The following is a 15,976-nucleotide window of genomic DNA, read 5'->3' as shown; positions in this document are numbered from 1 at the left end:
CTCAGAGATATACAGTAACAAGCAAAAGGGTAACAATGTTTTGAACTTTTGACTTTCAGTCTCCATATCTCACCATCCACTACATGTTTGTGCGTGAGACTACCTTCATTTTATAGACAATCATCAAGGCTAGCTCAAGCATAAATTTGACTTGCAACTATTTAGCATTTTACTAGTTAAGCAGATTCTTGTTATCTCACTTCATTGTAACTGTTTTGCTCCTGGTGTTTGGGAATTATTTTTCTTCCTGTATACTACAAATTACAATCTGTTCTCACATTTTCTAATAGCTCAATGTTTTATTACATTAATTCCTAAGCGAAAGGTCACTGGTTCAAATTGAGGAGCAGCCATGAAGAAGATTTACCAAGAAGAGAGAAACAGCATCATTAAGCACATCAAAGAGGTAATTTGGCCAAGAAAATTGCCATGTAGCATCATGTGAGTGCCAAGATAGTTGGAAGAATATGAAATTAAGTCCATCCATATAATAACAAAGAGATGGACATCATAAGAAGCATCCGCAAAAGAGTTTGCAAAAAGTACAAATGTGGACAGTGGAACAGTAGAAATGGGTGCTTTGGAGTGATGAGAAAAACTTCAATAGACTAGGCTTTGATGGGGCAAATAGGTCTAGAAGAAACAGTGGAAAAAGAGGCTTAAAGAATTGAGAAATTGAAGTCAGTGTCAAATTTAGTGGAGTAAGCCTAATTATATGGGTTTATTTTATAGCCAATGGCATTGGATACTTGACCAGGATCGATGGTAGTCTCAATGCTGAGCTACAGTGTTCAAAATAAATATTTGATACACTGCTGATTTTGCAAGTTTCCCCACCTACACAGAATGGAAAGGTCTGTAATTTTTATCTTAGATACATTTCAACTATGACAGACGGAAATAATAAAAATTGCAGAAATTCACAATGTATGATTTCTAAATAATTAATTTGCATTTTATTGCATGAAATAGGTTTTGATCACCTACCAATCAGCAAGAATTCTGGCTGTCATAGACCTGTTATTTTTTCTTTAATAAACTCAAGAAGCTCTTCTACTCTGCACTCATTACCTGTATTAATTGCATCTGTTTAAACTTGCAGCTTGTGTAAAAGACACCTGCCACATATAACAACCATCACGCTTCAATCTCTCTACCATAACCAAGGCCAAAGAGCTATCTAAGGACACCAGGATAAAATTGTAGACTTGTACAAGGCTGGCATGGGCTACAGGACAATAAACATTCAGCTTGGTGAGAAGGCAACAGCTGTTGGGGCAATTATTAAAAATTGGAAAAACACAAGATGACTGTCAATCTTACTCAGTTAAAGACTCCATGCAAGATCTCACCTCGTGGGCTAAGGATGATTCTTAGAAAGGTCTGTAATCAGCCCAGAACTACACAGGAGGACCTGGTCAATGATCTGAAGAGAGCTGGGACCACAGTCTCAAAGATTACCATTTGTAACACACTATACTATCATGGATTAAAATTCTGCAGGGCATGCAATGTCCCCCTGCTCAAGCTAGCACATGTCTAGGCCCATTTGAAGTTCACCAATGACTATCTAGATGAACTGGGTGAGGCATTGGAGAAGGTCATGTGGCCATATGATACCTTAACTGTAGACTGTGAGCCCTCGCAGGCAGGGTCCTCTCTCCTCCTATACCAGTCTGTTTTGTACTGTTAATGATTGTTGTACGTATACCCTCTTTCACTTGTAAAGCGCCATGGAATAAATGGCGCTATAATAATAAATAATAATAATAATAATAAATAGAACTTTTTGGTATCAACTCCACTCGCCATGTCTGGAGAAAAAAGAAGGATGAGTACAACCCCAAGAATACCATTCCAACCAAGAATTATGGGATGGAAACAGCTTCATTTTGGGGTGCTTTTCTGCAAAGGGGACAGGATGACAGCCCCATAATGAAAGGAAAATAGTTAGGGTCATGTATCATGAGATTTGGTCAACAACCTCCTTCCTACAGTAAGATCATTAAAGATGAGTCATGGCTAGGTCATCCAGCATGACAATGACCCAAAACACAGAGCCAAGGAAACTAAGGCTTGGCTCTGTAAGAAGCATTTCAAGGTCCTGGAGTGGCCTAGCAAGTCTCCAGACTTGAACCCAATAGAATATCTTTGAAGGGAACTGAAACTCAATGATGCCCAGAAAAAGCCGCAAAACCTTAAAAATCTGGAGATCTGTATGGAAGTATGTGCAAAAATCCCTGCTGCAGTGTGGAAACTTTGTCAAGAACTACAGGAAACTTCTGAACTCTAATTACAAACAAAGATTTCTGTACCACATATTAAGTTCTGTTTTTCTATTGTATTAAATACTTATTTCATGCAATAAAGGGAAAAACTATTGTTTAAAAATGAGGCAATGGGTTTTTCTGGAATTTTTTTATTCTGTCTGCAACTCCCATACCAGTGTCCTCACACTCTCCTACCCCCATTCCCTGGCAAGGTTGTTGGTTTTCTCACCTGTCCAGGCATCCTGCGGCGGTGGTCCCACCCCCATCTCATGCTTCCTCCTGAAGTATCTGTACACCTTGCAGATTTCCCGCCTCTGTCCGAAGGATGTGCCCATTGGCACACCCCCTTTCTTAAAGGGCCAGCATCCTCCTAATCCAGAAGTTTCTCCCAGGCCAGCTGGGAGGCTGCAGGTACTTAAGTCACCTATTCCCTATGGGAGGTGCTTGGGCAATGAGTTAGTTTCATTGCTAGTTGTAAGGTTCTTTAGTGCTGCTGCTATTGTGCTGTCTGCTGCTGCTGACACTTGTTTATATTTCAGTGCTGTGCTACTTTACTGTGCCTTTGCTGCTGCTACTATCTACGCTGGCCGGTTATCATGATAACCATTTCTACAAGTAACTATCACTGCTGCTGTATCCTCCAGCCATCCATCCATCCCAGATGGAACCCTGACACTGGCTGCTGCTGTAGTCTAATCCTAGAAACTGTGGCTCCCATACCACTGGGGCCAGCCGTTACAGCACGTCTTCCCGAGTGACACCCAGACTCACACCTGCAACGTAACACCCTCACTATCAGGGGTCTGGAGAAAATCAGGTATAGGTTCATAGTTAAGCCTCTCTGGGTTTTCTGGGTGCTGTGGCCTAAAGGGGTTCAACATCCCTGGTTGGTCGGCGAACATAACACAGTTTTTCATGGTCTAAGTATTGCTACAATGAAAATTACAGACCTGTCCATTCTTTGTAGGCAGGAAAACTTGCAAAATTGGCAGTGTATCAAATAATTATTTTCCCCACTGTATATGTATCCTAGAAGATGAGTTGCTTCGTACACTCGAGTACTATGAGTTTGAAAGGGATGACATTGTGATCCAGCAGAACAATGTCCCGAAGCATACTTCGAGATTTACAAAGAAATTGTTCAATAGCAATGAAACAGAGGTGCTGAATTTGCCTCCACAATCCCCAGATCTCAACCCAATCAAAAACTTGTGGGTAGTGTTGAATGACACTCTTTATACATACCCAAATAGATTGACCAGTATGCACAAACATTTGGAATGTGCAGAAAGGACCTGGGATCAGATTTCAGTTGAGAAATGCTTGAATATGACTAAGAGCATGCCAAGAAGGATTCAGGCAGTGATGAAAGCCAAAGGTGGATTTACAAAATACTAACAAAATAATAAAAATATAAATTTAGATTTTTAGCAGAAAAACAGTAACAATGCATTGACATGATGAGAATTTGCATAACTGATCTGGAAGTGAAATTTATGTATGGGATAGCCAAGATGATTCTCCACAAAAGTAACATTGTTTAACACTTAAAACTGTATTGGGTGATGTGATATGGAATCTGAAAGTAAAAAGTTGAAATAGTTACCCATTTGCTTTTCACTGTATATTAATTATTTGTAGCAGAGAGAAGCTACATATTATCATCCATTAAAAGGACAGCATGTAGTTTCCCATCTGTTAAGATTGGAATATTGACCACCATTTCACTATTCAACAGGTTTGTTTACTTTACATATAACTCAATAGTCAGTAAACTTTTTGTATTAAGAAAGATATCTAATTCTGAAGATAGCATTTGCCCTAAGTCCATGTGTGACATCTGTATTGATGTGTTTGTCCTTCCTGCCTTTTGCTGGCTGCACTGCACTCTTTTTGTAGGTGATAAGCAGTAAAAACTCCAATTTTGTGTCTAACGGGGTTGGTAGTTATGTCATAGCCAGGAGATCAAAAGTTAACTTTTGCCAGTTTTTGCTACCTGCTTTGTGGCATGTACATGGCTGCAAGCTATTTACGTTCCTATAATCCTGCTGTTCACTGCCAGTTATAGCTTGATTAGATTTAGTTAAACTCTTTGTAGCTTGCTTATATTTCTACTGGATTTTGACTTTGGCTCATTTTTTGACCACTCTCCTGCCTTACAATTTTGTTCCTTGTTCGACCTCCTGGTTCTAACCTGCCTGACTAGTTCCTTGTTCGACCTCCTGGTTCTAACCTGCCAGACCATTCCTTCTGTTAGCCTGCAACACTGGCTAGTGACTGACTCCAACCCAGGGGCCACTATGTATGTCCAGATCCCTTTACAAGTATTAAAGTGTGAAGGTTAAATCAGGCAAAAACAAAGTGAATTGCAATATATTTGTCCATGGTTGTCATTTTAGCACTGACAGGCAAACACTTGCAGACCCACATTACACTGGGCAGGTCCATTTCTGGCTTGAGCTCAACAAAATAAAGAGTTTTCAAGGTTAACATATAACCAGTGCTTTGTGAAAAGGAGGTTGACTGATTTGGTCATTTAAATAAGTGAATCTATCTCCTTATACATGCGCTGTGGTAAAGAAAGAAGCTGATTTATTGATATGTAACACTAAGCGAGCCCCTTCACACACAGCATTTTGTTTTTTTGCCTTCAGAGAACAATCTCTCCTCTGTCAAACAGAAGTCAAGAAAGGGGGTTTCTAAATCTGGAAATGGCACTTATATCTTAGATCAAGACACCATTGTCTATAATTGAAATATACATATTGAATTTGAAATAATGCAATATAATTGGAGCTGAGAAATGCACAGCCATTGACAGCTCTTTAATTGCACATAGACTACTATGTAGAATTTGTTCTCTTTGTGTAATTAATATAAAAATAAAATGCTCTCATGTTTTGGATTTCTGTATAGATTAAATGAATACCTTATGTAACAGTATGTGATGTAACAGCAGACACAGTACAGCAATAACACCGGTCATCAAATTTTCAAAAGTTTGATGTGCTGAATTCAAATATAGGCCACTTTACGCACAGCAACATCGCTAATGAGATGTCGTTTCGGTCACAGATTTCGTGACGCACATCCGGCCTCGTTAGCGACGTTGTTGTGTGTGACACGTACGAGCAACCGCTAACGATCAAAATTACTCACCTTATCATTGATCGTTGACACGACGTTCTATTCCTGATTATCGTTACTGCTTTTGCACACAGGTTGCTCGTCGTTCCTGGGGCAGCACACATTGCTACGTGTGACACCCCAGGAATGACGAACAACAGCTTACCTGCGTCCTCCAGCAACGAAGTGGGCGTGTCTTTCATTTGGCTGCTCTCCGCCCCTCCACTTCTATTGGCCCACTGCCATGTGACGTCGCTGTGATGTCGCAAGAACCACCCCCTTAGAAAGGAGGCGGTTCGCCGGCCACAGCGACGTCGCAGGGAAGGTAAGTATGTGTGATGGGGCCTAACGATATTGTGCGCCAAGGGCAGTGATTTGCCCATGATGCACAAACAACGGGGGCGGGTGCGCTCACTAGCAATCTCACTAGTGAGATCGCAGTGTGTAAAGTGCCCTTATCTCAATGAATGCTGGCATTTGGCTCTTGCTTCTATGTTATTTTAGAGCTTTCATTATACTATTATATAAATTGTGTAGATGTTTCAACATTATTATTTCTGCAAACTTAGCCATAATAAAATGTACTAAAACTATATAAATTTACTATAACATATCTAAACACTATTGAGATTTATTAATGGAAGGCAACATGCAGATATAGCAGTTGACGTGATCTGTTGGCTTCTTCCAGACCTTTGGGGACTGTAAAATGCATAGATTGCCTCTTTCTATGCAACCACTGTGTAAGATGCACATCTATTACAATAAGTACTAGGGGCTGCTGATAAGTCTTTGGCTTTGTGATATTTTTTTATTTATATGGTAATGAATGTCACATCACATGAAAGCTTTATGTGTCTAATATATGTTTTCAAAATTTTGTGTTTGTTGCTTATGGCAACAGTGTCCTACGCACGTGGGAAAACAAAATGGCAGAATCTAATGCGATATTCACAGCAACTGAAAGCAGAGGAGTGATAATATTCTTGTTTCTGCAAGGAAAGTCCATGAAGTATATTCATGGTGATATGTCGCAGACATTGGGGGATCAATGCCCTCCATATTCCACAGTTAACAACAGGGTTGCCAAATTTAAACCTGGTCACTTCAGCAGCAATGATGAGAAACGTCATGGACAACCAAGAGTTGTTGTCCCGGAGATCGTCGATGCTGTGCACAATCTCATGCTGGAGAATCGATGAAGTTCAGCTAAAACAATAGCAGACATCATGGGGTTTTCCCGTGAACGTGTTTGTATCATTATCCATGAACATTTGGACATGAGGAAGCTATCTGCAAAGTGGGTCCCCAAATGTTTGACAATAGATCAGAGAAGCATGCAATTGAAAACTTCCCGAACAATGTATCAGTGTTTCCAGACTGATAAGAACTTCCTGGATGGACTAATCCCTATGGATGGGACTTGGATATATTTGTTTGACCCTGAAAACAAAGAAAAGTCAAAAGAGTGGAGGCACAGTGGTTCTCCTTGTCCAAAGAAGTTCAGGTTGAAAAAAATCAGCCACTAAGGTGATGGCGTCTGTGTTCTGGGATAAGGAGAGTGTGCTGCTAGTGGACTACCTTCAAAAGGGTTCCACCATCAATGCAAGGTATTACATTGAACTTTTGGACCAATTGAAGGCAGCTCTGAAAGCCAAAAGGCACGGCAAGCTGTCCAAAGGAATCATGTTCCTGCAATACAACACTTCCGCTCGCACTGCACAAGTGACCATGGCAAAACTTGCAGAGTTGGGCTTCCAACTGGTTGACCACCCACATTATTCACCAAGATGTAAGAAGTGTGATGACATTAGTGGAGATTATGTGGAATAAATTTAAAGTTTCAAGAAATTATCTCGTTTCTTTCTGGGTAAAGCCACAGACTTATCAGCAGCCCCTCTTATAGTGCTTAACTTTTGTCCTGCTCTTCTGTGCAGCCACAGGTTGTAGGCTTTCTAATCAAGGTAGTCAAGTTTTGCTTTTGTGACGCAAATGTTAGTTTGCCATATACATATTCTACTTTGTTAGTGCAAATCTGAGGCATCTCAGATTTTAGTCTTATCAAAATAAAATTGTGTAGCTGAAAAAATCATCTTTTCCTGCTAAAAAACAGCAACAAAACAGCTCCATCAGCAACAAAATAATAAAGCTATAGCTCTCAGAATATAGCAATGCAAAAACATTTTTTTCTATAAAATTGCTTTTATGGTGTAAAATTGGCAAAACTTTAAAAAAATATATAACTGTGGTATCCCTGTAATAATACTGACCTGAGGAATAAAGCTTCTTATCATTTTTTCAACATAATCAATGGCTTAAAAAAATAAAAAAAGAAAAGAAATCCTGAATTACTATTTTTTCTTTTTCTCTGCCGCACAAAAAGTGGAATTGAAATCAATCAAAAACATTATATGGCCTTAAATGGTACAAATACAAACTTTAACTATTCCATAAAAACAAACCATCACATTGTCAGCAGAAAAATAAAAAAGTATAGCCTTCAAAATGTAGTGATAGAAAAAACCTTTATTTTGTCAAAAAGTATTTTTTTAGTGTGATAGTACTCAAACCTGAAAAAGTATATAACTCGGGAATTGCTGTAATTGTGCTGACCTCAGAAAAAAAAGTCAGCATATCACTGATACCACAAGGTGTAACAGCATAAAAATAGTAATAAAACCAATTCTTTACCTGCTGTTGATTTGTTTATTCTGCCTCCCAAAAGATTGCAGTAAGGATCGGCTCAGTTTTCCTGCAGTCTACGTTGAGCACTTACAGCAGAACATACATGAAAAATTCTGTTAAAAGTAATTCATACAAAATTCCCAAAGGAAATTTCACTGAAGTGAGGCAGATGGAGTAATTTTTAACTCCCGTCTGGCCTCTAACTTGGCAGTGTCTCTCTTGTTGCATGTCTTTTTAAGTGTACACAAAAGTGCAGTCAACAACAATTTTGCGCATCTTTGAAAAGAAGGACACCATAGAACATAGGCCAAAGGAAGTCTCGAACAACTCTGCTGTCTTATTAGTGAAAGGATGCATGGATGCATAGTGGGTGTCACCTTTATCACATATTTCTGAGGCATAAGAGCAAGCATAGAGCACAGCATACATGTTGACTAGTCCAAAGCTTGCCATCAAAAAGGATTCAACTCAAGCCACAAAGAAACAAGTCCCCACTCAATTCCTTCATCTATTAACAGAAACTTAGGGAACTTTCACAATACTGATAGAACAAATGCTCTTTAAAAGTGCTATACCTTCCCCCAGAAGAGAAATCCAGCAAAATATGTAATCTTAAATTCAAATGCCTCCCCTTCAATATGAGCACCACAATACATGTAAACCACAGTTTGCATTAACATTTTTGGCATTGCTGTAGTGAGAAAGCTTGCTCAATTTACTGTGTGTTTCTCCAGAATCCCGAGACGAGCTGGGCACAATCTTTGGATTCTACAATGTTCTGGGCATAAGGCTATGTGTGCACTAGAAAATTGATTATTCTTAAGAAAAATCCGCACCCTGTCGCAGAATACCGCACGTGCAGCAAAAAACGCGGTAATAACGCACCTGCTGTTTTGCCGCAGTATTGCCTCAGTTTTGCCACGATTTTTCAGCAATTTTTCTGCGGGTTGGTCCCTGCGTTTTTTTTACCATTATCTATGGCAAAAACTGCAGGTACGTGCAGAAAAGAAGTGACATGCACATTAATTCCGCAGCAGAAAATCCACGGGTAACTCCGCAGGTATAAAAAAACGCAGTGTGCGCACAGCATTTTTTTATACCCATAGGTTTTGCTGGGGAATGACTGCAGAAATGTTAGAAACATTTTCTGCAGCAAATCCGCAACAAATCCGCGGTAAATCCGCAGCATGCGCACATGGCCTTAGAAGGTCTTATTAGCAATCTTAACTTCTGCAGCTTTCGTAGTATTTTCCAAAGACAAAATTGACACTACACCCATAGATGTGTTCCCAAACATGTGAAATTTTTGATATGTGGTTATTTGAGGTGGTTTCTACTGCTCTGACACTTAGGGGCTCTGTATATGGAGTACAAAAAGTATTCTGATAATCTGTGCTGCAAAAGACAAGTGGTGCTCTTTCCCTCCCAAGGATTGTGGTGTGGCAAAGCAGCACTGTACAGTAGGATTTTGCCTCATTCAGGGGAAATTGTGTAACACATTAAGGGGCCCTATTTACCTATTCCCCTTATGAAAATTGGAAATCTGGGGTTAAAAAAATGTTTTCGTGGTAAAGTTGTAATTCCTTTTTCTTATTTTTTTCATATTTGCAATTATTAAAGTTAAAAACCTATGGATAAAACAACATTTTAGTGAACAAAAAAGTAATTATTCTTTCTTCACTCGTTGTTGCTATAAAATGAGGTGGGAAACCTGTGTTGTAAATATGCTTACTGCATCCCTAGATGAAATTACTGAGAAGTGTACTTTGTAAAGTGGGATTACTTATGGGGGGCATGTTTTTTAGCCGGTTTGGTTGTCTGCCAATATAAAATTGTACCCGCAATCTGTTTCACCGAAATCTGAACTCCAATATGGCGTTCCTTTCCATCAAAGCTTTGCACTGCAGTTTTGACCACATATTGGATATTTGCAAAGTCAGGAGAAATTGTGTAACAAATTTTATGGTCCATTCTCTCCTATTATCCTTTGTGAACATTAAAACTTTGAGACCAAAACAATATTTTAGTGGAAAAAAAGAAAAAAATTTATTTTCACATCCCAATATTATAAAGTTCTCTGAATCTGGGTTAAAATAGCTCACTAAAACTAAAGTTCCATTCATTGAGAGGGATAGTTTTTAGAATAGGTTTACATGTGAGGGGTTTCTGCTGTTTTGTCATTCCAGGGGACCTTCAAAGGTGACATAGTGTCCGCAATCTACTCATGTTAAAATGGCTCTCCAAAACTCAAATACCATTCCTTCCCTTCCAATCCCTACCATGCACCCAAATAGTAGTTTTCTATTACATATAAATTATCAGGGTACTCAGAAGAAATTCCCAACAAACAATATTTTCCAAAGTTAACGTTGGGAAAATGAAAAACTTCGGGATAATGCAAAATGTTTGTGGTAAAAATGTATTGTTGGATTTTCATGGCTCAACATTATAAATTTCTATGAATCACCTGTGTGTTCAAGGTGCTCACCACACATTTAGATAAATGCCTTGAGGGGTCTAGCTTCTAAAATGGAGTAACGTGTTGGGGGTATCCACTTTTTAGGCACATCAGGGGCTAAGCAAACATGACATATCTTCCAGTATCGATTAGAGCCATTTTTGTACTACAAAAGTCAAAGGGTGATCCTTCCCTCCCAAGCCCTGTCGTGCGCCAAAACTGTAGTTTTCCACCACATTTGGGGTATCATTGTACTCGGGAGAAATTACACAACACATTTTATGGTCTATTTTTTTCTTGTTACCCTTGTGAAAATGCTACATTTGGGTTGAAGTAACATTTTTGTGGAAAAAAGTGCAATTTTCATTTTTTTTTCCCCTTCCACATTGCTTTAGTTCCTTTGAAGCACATGAAGGGTTAATAAACTTCTTGGATGTGGTTTTGAGCAGATTGAGGCATTTAGTTTTTAGAATGGTGTCATTTTGGGGCATTTTTGTCACATAGGCTTTTCAAAATCATTCTAATTGTGATGTGGTACGTAAAAAAATGATTTTGTAAAATTTGTTGGACAAATTAGAACTTGCTGATAAACGTTTAACCCTTCTAACTTCCTAACAAAATATGATCTTTCAAAAATGGGGCTAATGTAAACTAGACATGTGGAAAATGTTATTTATTTACTATTTTATTTTACATAACACTCTGGTTTAAGTTAAAAAGAATTCAATATTTGAAAACTGCAGAATTTTCAAACTCTGCCAATTTTCCAAAATTTTCAGAAAAAAAGCAAAAAATATTCTCCTAAATTTACCACTACTACGAAGTACAATATGACAAGGAAAAACAAACAGTCTTAAGGGTACTTTACATGCTGCGATATCGGTACCGATATCGCTAGCGAGTGTACCTGCCCTCGTCGATTGTGCGACACAGGGAAATCGCTGCCCATGGCACACAACATCACTAACACCCGTCACATGAATTTACCTGCGCTGCGATATCGCTCTGGCCGGCAATCCGCCTTCTTTCTAAGGGGGCGGGTCGTGCGGCGTCACAGCGACGTCACATGGCAGCCATCCAATAGAAGCGTAGGGGCGGAGATGAGCGTGACGTAACCTCCCGGCTACCTCCTTCCTTCCGCATTACCGATGGAGGCAGGTAAGGAGATGTTTGTTGCTCCTGCGGTGTCACACACAGCGATGTGTGCTGCCGCAGGAACGACAAACAACATCGCATCTGTCACAGCAGCGACATTAAGGAAATGAGCGACGTGTCAACGTGCAACAATTTTTCACGTTTTTGTGCTCGTTGATCGTCGCTCATTTGTGTCACACGCTGTGATGTCGCTAACGGCGCCGGATGTGCGTCGCTAACGACGTGACCCCGACGATATATCGTTACCGATATCATGTAAAGCACCCTTTAGAATTACTAGAATTAATGGAAGTGGTCCTGAGCTATTATCTCATGATCTCATGAATTGACACTGGTTAGAATTTAATTAATTCGCGTGGTCAGGAAGGCGAAACCAGGCTTGGGGATGAAGGGGTTAAAAAGTCAACTGAATCAGTTTTAATTTGGATTGCATCATCAGGTATGAGATGCAGGTTTCTAGTAGAAATTACACCATACTGACGGATCAATAGACTACTGTTCATGCAATACTCATGTGGCACTAATGAAGATATAATCTTTCCCTAAAGTTGCATGAAAGCTTGTCATAGGTCACCAACCCTTGAAAATTGTAGCCAATTAAAAAATGTAAGCATTAATTTTGTTTTCAGCACCCAAAAAATAGGTTTAGCTGTTCCTATAACTGAACCAATTTGTCGTAAGTCCAAAGTAACTGTCACTCAAGCAGTAGCTAAATTGATTTACGAATTCTGTATGTTAATAGTGTTGTTTTATTTTAGAGATCTGAAACATTTTAACACTTTTCAGCTATCTTTCTTCTGTGATTTAAAACCTAGCTACATTATTATTATTATTATTATTATTATTATTACTATTATTATTGTTATCATTAGTAGTAGTAATAGTAGCTGTAGTAGTAGTAATAGTAGTAGTATTGTGTTATAATGTAATATCTTTTCTCTATTGCAGTAAATGGAATTTGGGAGGAATGGTCACCTTGGAGTTTATGTTCCTTTACATGTGGAAAAGGCCAAAGAACAAGAACAAGGACCTGCACTCCTCCACAATATGGGGGAAGATTGTGCGGTGGACCAGAAATTCAGCATAAGCCTTGCAATATTGCTCTTTGCCCTGGTGAGATGAATGGACATTTATTAATTTATATGTATTACTGTTAAAGCTAGGGAGTTTGGTCAAATGATGGATGATTGTACAGTATCTGCCTGAAAGATAAGTATTGGCTCTTTTATCTTAACAAAAAAATGCTTGTTACAAAGAATAATAGGGTCAGAATAAAACTGACATGCAGAAAAGGTAATGCATTTTATATATTTTACAGATATATTTTATATTATACCATTTAAATGTGTAAATATATGATAAATGTAAAAGAATTCTCTTTAATATGTCACTGTTGTTCTTTTATGTCTTATCATAGCTACTTTGCAACTTTAAAGTTCTTTGTAACCTTATTCCTTGAAGCCCATTCATTATAAGCATCCATTTGTCCAATTATAACTATGTCAGGATTGTGACAGTCACACAAAAAAACAAAGTAATGGTGGCATATTGTCAAGTACAGAGCATAGCACGAGGAAAAAAATGAAGAATGAGATCTAAAAATGACGTGTGATGAAACTGCAAGACCTATTTAAGTCTTTGTTAAAAAGAACTTTAATATATACTTTTTGATAATGATATTATTATTATTTATTATTATTATTCCCTTGAATGTGATCTTATTTTAAAGTATTTCCCAAACCTTTTTATTGTTTTAATGATATGTAACTTTAAATCCATGATACACTATTATTTTATAAATGTCATTGTCATATCATTAGAAAGTATGCCAAGGATTCAGTGTTATATACTAAATTATTATTCTACAATGTTGCTAGTAACTTTATCTATAAAGCTATTAATTATATGAATATAGTCTCTTTCATATTATTATAAATTGTTGTAGTCTTAGTCAGCACAGCTTTATATAAAAAAAATGCTTTTTAGGGGTATTTAACTTCTGATAAAAAATAAAATAAATAAATATATAAATACAGCCAGAATTTCTATAAAGGGCTCTTTTCCATTTGCGATTTCCATGTGCGAGTGTAATCCGATAAAACATCGGATCACACTCGCACTAGTGTTAATCAATGAAATGTGTCCTCTTGCTTTTTATTTCTTGCCAAAAATCATACTCTCGGTGTAATTGCAGCATGCTGTGTTTTGCAGTCTCAGTTCACGCACCCCCATACAAGTCTATGGGAGCGTGTGAAACATTGCACTGCACTCATATGTTATGCGACTGCAGTGCGATATATGCAGAGACAGACAGTGGAGGCGATAGGGAGAAAGTGCTCCCTCCCTCCGAGGCTGTGATATGATTGCAAGATCGCATCACAGTCGCATTACCCTTGACTGATGCACGCAGCAGAGAGTCATTAGCATATTGCCTCTGATGCTCTCACATTGGAAGCTGTAGGCAAGTGGAAAAGAAACTCTAATCAGCTCTATTCTGCTCCACATCTGATCCAACACTGATACTCCTACACACAGTCTCATTGTTTGAGCCCAGCCATTGTTTGAGCCCAGCCATTGTTTGAGCCCAGCCATTGTTTAGAAGTGACTGCAGTGGAAACACCATTCATGTGCCATACTGCTGGCATTACTGGTTCGTACTAAACAGCAATGCCATTGAGTTACAAAGTTTGATTAATGTTACCCAGTCTAAAGGTTATTACTGAACAAAGCTGAGAATATTTACAATTCCTATAAGCCCCATCACTTGCTTCTCAAAACCCCTGTTATGACACAATACTCACTCACTCTATGTACATTTGAACAACCGGACATCGTCTGATAGAACAAAATAAGGGAAAAGAAAATTGGTCAAACTATATTATGATTATGATCATCTGAATTGTCTTGCATTGTTATCTCATTATTGTAAACTTACAGTTGCAATCAAATTTAGTCAACCGCCATTGAAAATGAGGTTTATCTAGCAAAAGTTACCTACTTTCTGCTGTTTGAAACAAGCTAATCAAACAAATGGTTTCTCCAAATCTAACACTAAATTCTACTTTAATAACACAGGTCTGCATGATTAAAGTTGTTTTAAACGTAAGAGATGATTTTAATATATTTTTGATCTTTGAACTTAGTAAAAATATCCCAAAAAATCTATCACATACAATTTTTTCACAAACACTAAAGGCCACTTTACACGCTATGACATCGCTAAAGCAATCTCGTTGGGGTCACGAATTTTGTGACGCACATCTGGCCACGTTAGCGATGTCGTTGCGTGTAATAATAGTTGTAGTCCCTGGGCAGCCCCACTGGTGCTAATGAAGAAGAAGGACGGCACCATGAGGATGTGCGTAGACTACCGCAAAATCAACCAGATCACACATAAGGATGCCTATCCTCTCCCCCGCATCGAAGAGTCTCTGGCCGCGTTAAAAACCGCTAATTATTTCTCCACTCTTGATCTCACCAGTGGCTACTGGCAGGTGGCCGTTGCACCGGAGGACCATGAGAAGACCGTGTTCACTACCCCGATGGGACTCTGTGAATTCAACAGCATGTCGTTCGGGCTGTGTAATGCCCCGGGGACCTTCCAGAGGTTGATGGAGTGTTGTCTTGGTCATCTTAACTTCGAAACAGTCCTTCTGTATCTGGATGATGTGATCGTTTACTCCAGGACATATGAATCCCATCTGGAGCACCTGGCAGAAGTGTTTGCGGCCCTGGCTAAATACGGGATGAAGCTGAAGCCGTCAAAATGCCACCTGCTGAAGCCAAAAGTGCAGTATCTCGGGCATGTGGTGAGTGATGAGGGTGTGGCCCCGGACTTGGAGAAGGTCGCAGCCATCCAAGAATGGCCCCGCCCGACCACAGTGAGAGAGGTATGACAGTTCTTGGGCCTGGTGGGCTACTACCGCTGCTTCATCAAGGGGTACACAAAAATGGCCTCCCCGATGCAAGACCTCCTCGTGGGACAGACCAAGGTTGGTAGACCATCTGGGGCCCCGTTTGTGTGAGGTGAGCAGCAGGAAGAGTCCTTTCGGCAGCTGAAGTCGGCGTTAACAGGGGAGGAGATCCTAGCCTACCCCGACTACGGCCTTCCCTTCGTGTTGTACACGGACGCCAACAATGTGGGCCTAGGTGCCGTACTGTCCCAGATCCAGGACGGAAAGGAGAAGGTGATTGCATATGCTTGCCGGAAGCTTCGACCCACCGAGCGGAACCCCGAGAACTACAGCTCCTTCAAATTGGAGTTCCTGGCCCTGGTGTGGGC

The 15,976-nt window shown here is 39.4% G+C and overlaps 1 protein-coding gene across 7 annotated transcripts in view; it reads left to right on the top strand.

Moving 5' to 3' along the window:
• ADGRB3 (adhesion G protein-coupled receptor B3) overlaps positions 1-15,976 on the top strand; it is a 1,441,017-nt gene that overhangs the window by 471,992 nt on the left and 953,049 nt on the right. For all 7 annotated transcript variants that reach the window (XM_075340252.1, XM_075340251.1, XM_075340250.1 and 4 more), the window contains one exon: positions 12,643-12,807. In XM_075340252.1, the coding sequence (XP_075196367.1) occupies positions 12,643-12,807 (165 nt within the window). The remainder of the gene's footprint in view (positions 1-12,642; positions 12,808-15,976) is intronic.

This window comes from Anomaloglossus baeobatrachus, chromosome 3, assembly GCF_048569485.1.
Source record: "Anomaloglossus baeobatrachus isolate aAnoBae1 chromosome 3, aAnoBae1.hap1, whole genome shotgun sequence".
NCBI classification, from domain to species: domain Eukaryota; kingdom Metazoa; phylum Chordata; class Amphibia; order Anura; family Aromobatidae; genus Anomaloglossus; species Anomaloglossus baeobatrachus.
Note: the sequence above shows the minus strand (reverse complement) of the source record. Positions and strands in the feature narration are given on the sequence as shown.